Here is a 12,069-nt window from a genome sequence, read left to right on the forward strand (position 1 = left end):
CCTTGGAACATGGCAGATGCCCTGGCAGAGATGTGAGTGCTCCCAGAGCCACATTCTGTGTCCTGGGGTCCCAGGCAGGGCAGGTGTGTGAGCACTGCCAGGCTGCCTCAGCAGTGTCAGGGCATGCTGGGAGCAGCCTGGGCACACAGCAAGCTTGAGGCCCTGGAGCTGCAGCAGGAGAGGGGGAAAAGTCCCCTTTTTTTTGTAGTCCCTGTGAGGTGTGCACACAGCTCTGGGGCTGTTTGGGGGCTGCTCCATATGTGAGGAGCTTTTTGAGGCTAGAGAACAATGTTCAGAGATTTGTATGCTTAAGCGTCAGTACTGTGGTTCCTCTGTTCTATTACTTGTATTTGTTGTGAATGTATCCCTCATTCATTACACTGATATGAGGGAATGAAGAGTTAATTCTTAATGAATGTATTTCTGTTTTCCTGCATAATATGAATCCAGGAAGCACTATAGTATAGTTGTTAGAGTTTGCTGAGAGGAAGCCCCTGGATCTTTTTTTCAAGGGTGCCATGACTTGCTGTGTAATCTTTGGAAAAGACATTGATACTCCTGGGCTGCTTGTTCCTTCATCTATGAAATGGGGATAAGAATCTATATTTCTATTGCCTAGTTTTATACAAAATGATATTTGTAAAGTTCTTCAAATCCCAAAGGGAAGGATGCTTTGGAAGCACACGTACCACTGCAATCAATAGTCCCATGCCTGTGCTAATAGCTCCTCTGCCACTGATGTAACAGCACTTCTTTGGATACATAAAATACTCTATTTTTGAATTTCTAACAGAAAGTGTTACTGTAAAATAGTGTTCAGAGTCTACATTATTATCAGATGTAGCTAGACATGATTCCAATATATATCTACTCTAATTATATGTCAGAGTATTGGCTTCTGTGAATGTTACCAATTTAATTTTTTTTCCAATTTCATAAACATGTCATGACAAGAATAGGAGGATTCCAAGGATACTGTAAAACCTGCATTCTCTTATAAATGCACATGACTTACTGGACTATCAGCAAAGGACCCACACATGCATCAGTACATGTGAACTTGGGGTGTAATCCCATGCACTCTATTCCTACATGTTTAGTTGCATGCATCCTTTTAAAGTTTTGTGAACTAATTTCTCAACAGCTTCATCTTGAATTTTCTCTTATTCCAAAGAGAAGGAGCAAATTTCAGTCATCACAACTGCTGTGGTGATTGTTAAACCTCAGTGAAAGTAAGATAACTGCTTACTGTATGTTAATGAGCATTGAAAGTGTTGCCAGTGCAGATGGAAGAACCCTTTTAAGTGGCCAGGACAATATAAATAATGCATTATATTGCTGAAAAACACCTGCTAGGGAGAAGAGTGGAGAATAGTTATTGCACACGCTGATTAGAAAATTGTACTGTGAAAGGCAACAAAATCTGTGAAGATTCAAGCCAGATCTTGTGGCACGTTGAGGCCAGGCAGCCTCCTGCTGCCATTGGCTTCTGGCTATCAGGCTGGCATGGAAAGGCACAGCTGGGTCATCTCTAGCCTGGCCAGTGTGGCTGCAGAGAAGGTGTATGCAGGAAAGCTGCTTTCCCCTTGTTCTTTCTGATCTGAACACGCAGTACCAGTTTCAGGAGTTACAGGAAGTTTGAGGCTGTTTGTACTTTAAAAGGCACACAGGGATAGGCCAGAAAAACATCCAGTCCATTAGCAGGGGAGCATAAAAGTAATTTAAGCATCTAAGGCCAGGGAATAATGCTAATAAGGATGAATGAACCTGTGTTACATCTTGAGAAGGTCCACTCCCTTTTGATAATGGATATGCTTAATAATTTATTTTCTACTGAGGTTTTCTCTCTACTGCTAATATATGTACTTGTAAGTTTTTTGGTTTTTTTTTTCATTTGGTACATCAAGAGATGGGAATGTGTGGCAGGAATTCAGGATAGATAAGATGTCAATTCACTTAGTAATTCTGTTGTATAAAATATATCTCACAATCATTGCTTCACTAGTCAGTGTTAAAAGATGCTGTAAAAGCACAGCAAAACAAGATACTTGTTGAACTGATGATTTTTGGTATCTAATAACTTAGTGGAACACTCACTATCAGAAAATACTGTTTGTTCACAGGAATTTTCTTGTTTGCTGCAGTATTGCAACACAGTCATTTTCTCCTGACTGCCTTCTGTCAATGCAGCAATGTGCCATTATGTGTGTGTACTGAGGAGAAAATAGGATCATAAGAAATTTCTGTTTGAAGAAGTCTTTCATGTATTTTAGCACATCATCACTGTGCTATTTCCAGTATAAAATAAAGAAACGGAAATAAATAATTTAAGAGGCTAACTTAACCTAGATTTTTCTCATTCTATTGCGTTACAAAAATAAGGAGGCTCTGCTTATCCAGTTAAGAAGATATTTAATGTCCTGTGTACCATTTAAAAGTAAACATCTCAGACTTGAAAACTGAGACACCAACGACAGGCCTGAACTTTGGAATTTCAAGTTAATTCATGTTCAGTGCTAAATTGCAAAGTGTTTATTTTTCATAAAGGGGCTTGGATTGTTGGCTGCAGTAATCCAGGTTGCAATAGTGATGCATTCACGAGTCTCTGAATGCATCGATAGACTGGAGAAAGGGGACACTGCATTGTGTTTGTAAAGCAGCTTACCTATCCCTAATGGAAGTTGAGGCTGACACTTGATATGCATTCTTCAGACTCTTAGTTTTGGTGGCTGATGCAGAGTTTGTGCTGATTTTCAGAGATGCTCAACGTTTGACTTTTCCTAAGGCCAGTATTGAGAGCAACCAAGATGCAGGTGGCCTGAGGTAAACCTGCTAGCAAGGGATTGTTGCTGAGCTTCCTGCAGAAATCATGCTTTGCTCCCTTAGAGATTAGTCTTAGGTTGTAATGCAAATTAGAGAATGGGATATCTCTTACCATTAATATTACAGGCTAAATATAATATAGTCAGAGTGGCCTTTCAGTTCTTTTAGCAAGGTGACAGGGTTATGATGTGGACTTCTCAGAACTGATTCCAGTCTACTCTTCACTATTTTTTTTCCACATTGACAGTCCAAAAATGACTCTAGTAGCAGTGTCTGTCTGAGCTTTCTTTAAAGAATATATGTAACTCTCTAACTGGTTTAAATCTCATATTTCAAATTTGCTGTCTATTAGGAGGTAGGAATTTTCATATTAATTCCTTCTATATACAGTAAAGCAGCATATTATGTTATGTATTTAGAATGATATGACTGACCTTAGGTTGAGTTGCTCTTGTCTTTTATTAGGGTAGAACAGATCAGAAAATAAAGCAGTCTTTCATCAGAGAAACAAACACAACCACCCCCCCACCAAAACCTTAATCTTTCCAAACAGAGACAACTGAAAATGCACAGCCAAGGGACCAAATTTGCCATGAACTTGTTAACTTACTGAGCTTTTTCATGCAATCACGAAGCCTGCTTTCTAAGTTCACTACACGCTGGTGTAGTTCCTCATAGTCATAAGCACCAATTTCTTCCTGAATCCCAGTGAGCACAGTAGACAGATTCCTAATTTCCTCCTTGAACTGAGTGATTAATTTGGCATCAGTTTTGTATTGTTCCAGAACTGGGATCAATGGCAGGAGCTCATCCATCTTTTCTTTCAACTCCTGTTAAAGGCAATCATATGTGCATTAGAGCAGTTTAAACGAGTTCAATCCCCTAATTTCCTTTAATGTAATATTTATGCATGACTATTAAAACAACTTGAAAATGATTATTTATTTTAGTTACAGATCTATTCTTACCCTACTATGAAAGTCTTAGAAACCTCAGACTTAATGGTAGTAAGCAGTAGATTAAATACATGAGAGAATAGCTTTTCTATTGAGAGCAGTTACCTTCAAGTGATCTGAACCAAACCCACTGACTTACCATCTAGAGGATATAAACCACCCCTAAGTGTGTCATTCACCAGAAGATGAATAGGCCTGAATGGACAGCAGTGTTTAAGGTCATACCTGGTTTACAGTGCTGTCATACATAGTTGGTGAGGTGTTAATTTCTGTTTCATTCCCTAGAAGTACTAAATTCTTTTTTTTTTCCTCAATGTCTGTTGATCATTCTTTGCTCCTGTTTCAGCCACGTGATATATAACTTCTTCCAAAGTAAAAAAATCCATGGTTCTTAACTGTGGTTTGTACTCATCAATTGGCTACATCACAAAATGCTTTTGAATTTGCTCAGTTGACATCTTTTCTGGAATATCATAATCTTTTTTTTTTGCCATGTGCAATTGTTGCATTGCCAATACTATTCTTACACGTTCATTGAAGAAAATAAGGCTTCACCTTGAAATCTCAGACTGCCCTTTTCTCAGATTTTTTTGTGACTCATATTTTGAGAATTTGTCTTAATATATAGCATATACTGGCTGCCCATCTTTTATTTCTTAATTATGCTTTTAAATGCACTAATAGGGGCTTTATTAAATTTAAATAAATTGTTTGAAGTTGTTTTTTATCATTATTTTGTAGAAAACCTCAAAGAACCCTTGCAGTCAAAAGATTTTGCTTTACTGAAATGTAGACAGGTTTGTCCCTGATATGTCATCTGCATACGGAGACTTGCAAATTTTTTTGTAATATGTGGGAACAGCAGAACTTCCATAAGATAATGCCAAAGAGACATGAGGACATGCAAAGGTGGACAAAACAAAGCAAAGATGGAAATACAGCTTTGTTAGGTACTAGCATTAGGCGGTAATAGAGAATGGGAACAGTTCAGGACACAGGGGTTATTGAAAGGGTTAAAAGAATCAATAGCTAGAGTAATCAGCAGGTTAAAAGAGAAAGCAGAAGAGAATGAATTGGAAGGCCACTCCCCAGAAGGAGGCTCAGTAGCAAATGCAGTCAGAGGTTCCTGTGGTCGCTGAGGTGTGCACAGACATGCACACAGTTTGTTACTCCTCTGAAGAGCTGCAATAAACAGGGGAGGACATTTCCAAAATAAATGACATGATGATGTCGAATGCACTTTTGTTATGGAGAGGTGAAAGAAGCTGATAGGTAGGGTCAGCATTTGAGCTGCCTGAAGATCTACTTCTAAATTTTTGCCTCTTAAATGTGTTCTATGACAGCTTGAGAGTTCTACAGTATTTCTTCACCACATAGCTAAGAAATACATATTGTTTTAACAATTGCTTTAATATTGGAATTATTATTGACTCAAAATAAAAACTCGTGTTGTTAAAAGTATATCTTGTACACAGGTCATCTTGATAACTAGAGAATTGCTTTTGAATTATAAGTAGATATGTCATTATATACGGATTTGAGATTTAGTTCTGTTGATTCTGCTCTCAAGGGGTCTTCCAATTGCTTTATGGTAGCAGAGTTACCAAAATGGGCACACAGAAGTGACGTCCTTTTGTTTACAGTTAAAACTATTTTTATTTGCTGTTTTTATTAAAATCTTAACCTAAACCTACTTTATGCCTGTCAAAATAAATAGTAATTTTTCTTTAACGACAAGGGAAGTAGGCTTTGTGAACAGAGAAAGAATATCTCTGGAAACCATTGTTTTTGTTACTTGATTTTGAAATTATGAATTTACACTTTAGATCTGTGGGGCAGTGAATGGCTAAAAACAATGGGTAAGCCATAATGGGGGAAAAATGTAAAGCTTTAAAAAACTCAGGAAGATAAAATGGGTTTGAATTAGTGAAGGTAATGTATTCCTGGTAGGATTTATGCCAGATGATGTATTATTTCAGCAACCTTGCTGTAACTTTTTGTGGCAATCAAGTACCTCCTGCCTGGCATAAATGCAGTTTTAAGTGAAGTATGGACTATATGCTCAAGTGTGATCTGCATCAAATTTGTACTCCTTTATTCTGATCAGCATGAAAACATAGAGTTAGAATATCTCACTTGAGTAAATAATATAAAGTTGATTTGGGTATTTTCATGATGAAAAAGCCTATTATTGGCTTCTGCTGACACTCCACGCTTGATGCTATAATGGGTGGTACAAGAACTAATTTGTATTGCAACACAGGTGGTAGATGTGTTCTGGCGCTTTGTGCCAGTTGATATGAAGTATTATGCTATATCCAACATGAATTTCTTTGTCTCAGGAAAGATAAAGCACTGGAATTTTAGTAGACTAAATTTCAGAACAGCATATTGCATTGTGTTGACCTTTTAATTATTCTATAACTTGACTGGCTGGGAATCTGTTTTATACTCCTGGCAAATTGTCAAACAAAACGACTGGCCAATAGAAATTTTGAACATTTAAAAGGTTAGAGTACTGGAGTATTCTGCTACATTTGACATTGTGTATCAGACGTTCAAATTTTGATATTTTGTTGACAAGGAAAACTAAAATGAGAATACATAATATACAATGGCACTATGCAAATGTGTTGTTATTTTAGCAAGGAGGGCTAAAAGGGAAAAAAGGTGGAGATGTTTCTTTTTATCCAAAAAACCTTGGGTGTATGTGCTTAAACTCTAAACTAAGAATAGTGACATAATTTATAATGCTTGCTAGTCAGATCATTGGTGTACTTAATTCCTGATATTATTAAGACCCATGGATATTCACTGTCTCTGAAAAAAAAAAACCAAAAACTAGACCACTTGGCTATGTAATTGTTTAGGTATCTAACTCTAGCACCAATTAGAAAATTAAGTTCATTTTATGGGAACTTTCATAAACACTTCAAAGATATATATTTGCTTAACATAATGTAATCCTCAGAATGTATTTTCTAGAACCTGTTTCGTGGTCTCACAGTCTTGAAAGATCGATTTATCAGACTTGATATTTAAAGAACTTAAATATGCTCTTGAAATATTTTTTTCTTGAATAGTACTTCAGTTAGCTTTTTCAGAATACACAGTGCTATGCTGTAATATCTGCAGCCCTTCTTCCTCACAAAAGGACTGGCTTGTGGTTTTTGTTGTCATTAAAATTCCATGGAGGTCTTTTTTTAATCACACAAATGCGACTAGGGGTGATTGTCATTCTCCTCATCCCAAATTCAAAACAGCAGGCCTTCAGACATGAAGTTAGATCTTAATTGTACTGGATAAAAATTACAATAAACTGATTTATTATAGCCTTTCTTCCCTTTAACTGCAGTAAATGTCAGGCAACACTAAAAGTGCAGAAGTCTACTTGTCTCCTATTAATTACAGTGGATCTCCCCCTTTATCACTGGAGCTTGAATGAACATAAATTTCTCAGTATGACATGCACATTGATACAGAAAAAACCAGGAATCTGTTTATAGTGACATTTCTCTAATGACTTAATAATTAATAGTTCCACCCTGTTACAATTAAATTGAACAGCGCAAAAGATTATCATCATAAAGGAAGATTTATTATGCTTTTCTTTTTAACGGTGCTCTTATGAGTATTGTGCTCTTATGGTGTGACCAATTCAAGCCGAGACCTTAGCAGTCCACGCATTGCTACTTAGTACACTGTTTCCAGCAGGCTTGAAAGTTATTGTTAAAATTGAACCTACTTGAAAATGCTTTGTCATTAAGGTCTTCCGATCATCTTCAATCTGCCGAAACTTGGCCTTCAGCCCTTTCATTTGTGTTTCCATTTTTAGAACATACTGGAAATCCCTCTGAGTCCGTAGATTTAAAACTTCAATAGACTGGGACATATTCTGAACCTGTTAAAGAAGAATACTCTATAAATGCATATTTTGTTGCTTCTTGTCCTGGTTAAATGTCAGGTAATGAAATGCACTTATGTCAATTAGTTGAGTCATTTCTATTGCAGGGTAGTTCTATATTCTGTAACTGCATGACAGTACAAATATTGGGGAACAGGGCAAGACCTTGAAGCCATAAATTATTTGGACTACTTAGAGGTAAAGAGAGAGAGATGATTTAAGCACCATTATCAGTGGTCTCAGAAAAGGCTTTCAGGCAACAGAGTCTACTTTGACACTTGCAGTAGATGTGACTGTGGCTCAGAAGCTGCTATTATAGTGTGTATTTCCTTCCAAGCACTTTGGGAGGGACAGGACTGAAATTTGGAGACTTTGGTCAGTGTGAAGAACATGATTATTTTCACGGTTGCAGCATTTTTTCTGTTAATGCAAAATAAGACTTCATTGGTTTCAGTATGTATGCAATAGTGGGTAATACTGGAATTAAGAATTGGGCTGTTGGGGAAAATTTGCACCACCAGAAAATGAATGAAGAAACAATGAAAAAATTAGAACTGTTTCTCCTCTGCACAGATTGCTTTCAAGATGCTGTTGTGTCTTTCTCATTATTTGTTGATAATAGACAAGAAATGACTTTCAGCAGTCTCATATGAGTGAAGCAGAAGCTGTAATTTAAAGCCCACAGCACTGAGCTAGCTTGAGGTGGGATTTGTAACTGTATTTACACAGAAAAATCTGTCCTGTTGTGAGTAAGGAAGAATTTGAGAGAAGTGATAAGAGAGAACATGCAACTTAGGTTGGGAAAGGTGTGATATAAGGAAAGCAGACAAATAACGATCAGAGATGAGAACACACATGGGGTATATACCCTGAAGAACTATTTTTATCAGGTTCAGTAGTTCATTATGTATTAGAGAAAAAGCAGTAGATTTCTTCTTCTTCATTGGAAGTTTAATGATCAAGAGGAGGAATTTTTTGGGGAAGGCTTACCTTCTCTAGTAGTTGTCTGAGTTGCCTGCTTTTGGCATCTCTTGAACATAGGTTTTGTTCAGGTGCAACAACAGTGCAAATGCAACGGCCATCAGGATCCTGGGCTGAACTATAAACTTGCCACCCTTCCTTGGGGCTAATTTGAGTCTGTAACAACAAAATAACAATGAAAGGAGTTGAATTGATTTTTTTATTGATTGAAAAAGCTCTTCTGCAGGATATTTGTTTATTTTTGCAGTACATGTTTGCAGCGAGGTTCCTACTAGTCACCAGTTATCACTCTTAACTAATTAGTTTGGTAGTTTCACAGTTTTGCCATATCTCACACCTTTGCAATAGTTCCCTAGAAGAGTTTAGCACGCATGGTTTCCAGGGCAGATGAGAACAGTATTCTGCTAGTGATTCAGCACAAACCAGGTGATTTAATTCTTCGCAAAGGGACATTACAGTTTCTCATCAGCAGAGAACAAACATGTCCTTTCAGCCTGAATGACTTTTACTTTAGACTAATGGAAACAACAAAGACAGAAAACAACAAATATATGAGCCTGGGGAGAGTGCAGTGTGTGACTCATGGGTGGGAATTGGCTCAGCAGCAGTTCAGATGTGGGCGACAGGCTTGCTCTTGAAGATGCACCTCACAGGAACTGCTCTCCACAGCTTCCACTGCACTTAGCCAAGGGAGCAGCAGCTTGCTCAGGGTTCTACGGGAAAGTGTCTGCTTAGGGCAGGGGAACGGGGCCTGTGGCAAGCAAGGCACTGCATGTCCTTCACTGGGGCAGGAGAAATCTGGAAATTCCTAACCTGTTCTTTTTCACAGCAACCATGACCAAGAAAGAAAGGCAAAAAAAAAAAATCATGTTTGCTTGCAGAGCAGGGTGACACTGTACTGCACTGTATTTAATGTTTGTATGGGATATAGAGAAATAGCATAGGAATGAGAGAAAGGAATATAATGAGATGATTGAAAAGATTCAGGTGACAGAATTTAATAGATAGAAGAAATTTTTTCAACTTTCTTTTTAAACTGTAATTTAAAGTTAAGACTGTGCATTACTCTTTCCTAATATTGTATTATGTAATGAATTTCATACTACAAATGCTAATGGATACCATTGAAGCAATTTTGGTCTGGACACAGTTGGAATCAGTTGCTATTTATATTTTGAAATTGTACTCAGTGCCAGCAGAGAAAGTGATTATTTAAACTGGGAAGCTTTGATATTGATGCTTTCCTGGCAGCTTAACACAGAATGAGTTGCAGAGTTCCTCAGCTCTGAAGAGGTGCCAGTATCTCTGTGGACTGAGGTAAGAAAAGAGCACAGACTTTTCACAACAGTGACTCTTCTGGAGAAGTCACTGAAGATGGCAGTGACCTTCTACTGCAGAGTTAATGGAAAAATCAAAATTGTGTTGTTACTGTGTTTTGCATGGAAAAACAAAGTTTTATGATGTAGATGTTTTGAAGGGCTGAGGGAGCTTGGCCTGTAGAGCTTTGAGAAGAGATGACTGAGAGGGGACCTCATTGGTGTCTGTCAGTATCTGAAGGGAGGTGTCAGAGGATGGACAAGGCTCTGCTCAGTGGTGCTGAGCAATAGAGCAAGAGGCAATGGGCAAAAGCTGATGCACAGGAAGTTCCATCTGAATATGAGGATGAACTTCTTCACTGTGCAAGTGACCAAGCACTGCAGTGGATTGACCAGAGAGGGTGTGGAGTCTCCCCCAGTGGAGATATTCCAGACTCGCCTGGATGCAATCCTGTACAATGTGCTCTAGGATCACTTTGAGCAGGGAGCAACCAGAGGACTCACTGTGGTGCCTTCCAACCTTGTCCATTCTCTCTCTCAACCGAAAAAAGACAACTTGCCGTAGGTTTTTACTAGAAAGGCATAGCCAGAGTTCAGTGCTAAATTATACTGCTTCTATGGTGTTCTCTGCACCTTAACTTTCAGGGCAAATGGAATTTAGTTTAAGACATGAAGAACAATAGAAATGCAACAAAATTAGATCTGCAGAGACCATTTAAATTGGTTTTGAGAAGCTACTAAAATTGCAAGCTTGAACAAGTGAAGCCTTTAAAGGCTGCAACCCTTGAAAAGTGTAAGATTTATTTACCCCAGTAGTTTCCATGATTGTAGAATTTATGGCCAAACAGTGTGGTCATGGCAATGGTAAGGAAACTAAATTTCTGGTGGAAGTTCAGGAACATGTTCAGGAGCGTAGAATTTGTGATTATAATTCCTTTAGTAGTTAATATAAGTTTTTGAAAAAATATATTTGAGCCTTATGCTCACTACATTTAGACTGGGGGCAACTGCTTTTACTGGATTCCAGTAAGTTTTCTACAGTGGACGATGCATGAGATACCAGGATCATGCCATCCATAGTAAAGCTGAATAATCCTAGCTGTATTATCAAAGGGACTTATATATGCCAGTGAGGTTGGAAGTGTCTCTCTTGGCTCTACTTAAGGAAATAAAAAACACTTTAATGATTAACTTAGCAGGTATTTTCTTATGGTGTCTAAAATGCATCTGATTAAAAAAAAAGGAATTTCTATTTGGGAAAATATTTCTCACCGTGAGAGACTGTCATGCCCAAGAGCATGGTTATTGACTACCCGTGAATAAATAAGCACTCACATAGAAACACAATTTAGGCTACAGTTCTATGAATTATACTTTGATTCCCTCTATTTGGGGTTGTAGGCTTCCTTCATTAATTAGGATGGGTAATGTGAGTAATTCAAGAGAAAAACATGCATGTGTGTAGGTGCACCTTATTTTTCTCTGTTGCTGTTTTAGTTTGGCATTTAATCTCTATCTCAAGCAGAACTTGTGCAGAGAAAGAGCTAGAAGGTATACAATACAGAAGCTACTGCATCAACTCTTCAAATGCAGGCTTACTCCTGACAGGCCTTAGTAAACAATCAAGGAAAGAAAAAACAAGTGGAAAACAATACAATAATAAGTTATGCTACTTCTTGAAAACCTGGGGAAAACAGAGGAGCCCTATAAAGCCCAATATTAACCATTGCCATGGCGGGCTTCTGTACAACAGACTTATTTCACTTCTGAAAGATTTATTTTTTCACTTGCACTTTTATATATTCTGATAAAACTGTTACAGTTACCTTTGTTGTTACTATAGTGACAGTACCTTACATAGGATGTCTGCTTAAACATAAACAGTATTTTCTGGTTTGTGGTGCAATTTCAATCCTGGTACCGAAACAGAGGTCCAAAGAGGAGGCCCTTTCCTGACCCCACATCCTTGTACAATTCTTCCAGCTGAAGGGAGGAAGTTGGGAGGTTTTGTTCTTTTTTTACCTTGTACAATATACACAATTTATGAGCTCTGTATGTGCTAGGAGAGAAATTCTGGAGAAGTGCTTGT

The 12,069-nt window shown here is 37.8% G+C and overlaps 1 protein-coding gene and 1 long non-coding RNA gene across 2 annotated transcripts in view; one reads left to right on the plus strand and one right to left on the minus strand.

Annotated features, from left to right (window-relative positions):
• Nucleotides 1–12,069, plus strand: part of LOC146433985 (uncharacterized) — a 285,167-nt gene that overhangs the window by 82,966 nt on the left and 190,132 nt on the right. The gene's annotated exons all lie outside the window — the stretch shown is intronic.
• OLFM3 (olfactomedin 3) overlaps nt 1–12,069 on the minus strand; it is a 49,626-nt gene that overhangs the window by 4,591 nt on the left and 32,966 nt on the right. Inside the window, exons 2-4 of the mRNA XM_085068226.1 lie at nt 8,674–8,820; nt 7,525–7,680; nt 3,434–3,653 (exon numbers count right to left, since the gene is read on the minus strand). Coding sequence (XP_084924352.1) covers nt 3,434–3,653; nt 7,525–7,680; nt 8,674–8,820 — 523 coding nt within the window. The remainder of the gene's footprint in view (nt 1–3,433; nt 3,654–7,524; nt 7,681–8,673; nt 8,821–12,069) is intronic.

This window comes from Lichenostomus cassidix, chromosome 8, assembly GCF_008360975.1.
Source record: "Lichenostomus cassidix isolate B80296 chromosome 8, HeHo_3.0, whole genome shotgun sequence".
NCBI lineage: Eukaryota > Metazoa > Chordata > Aves > Passeriformes > Meliphagidae > Lichenostomus > Lichenostomus cassidix.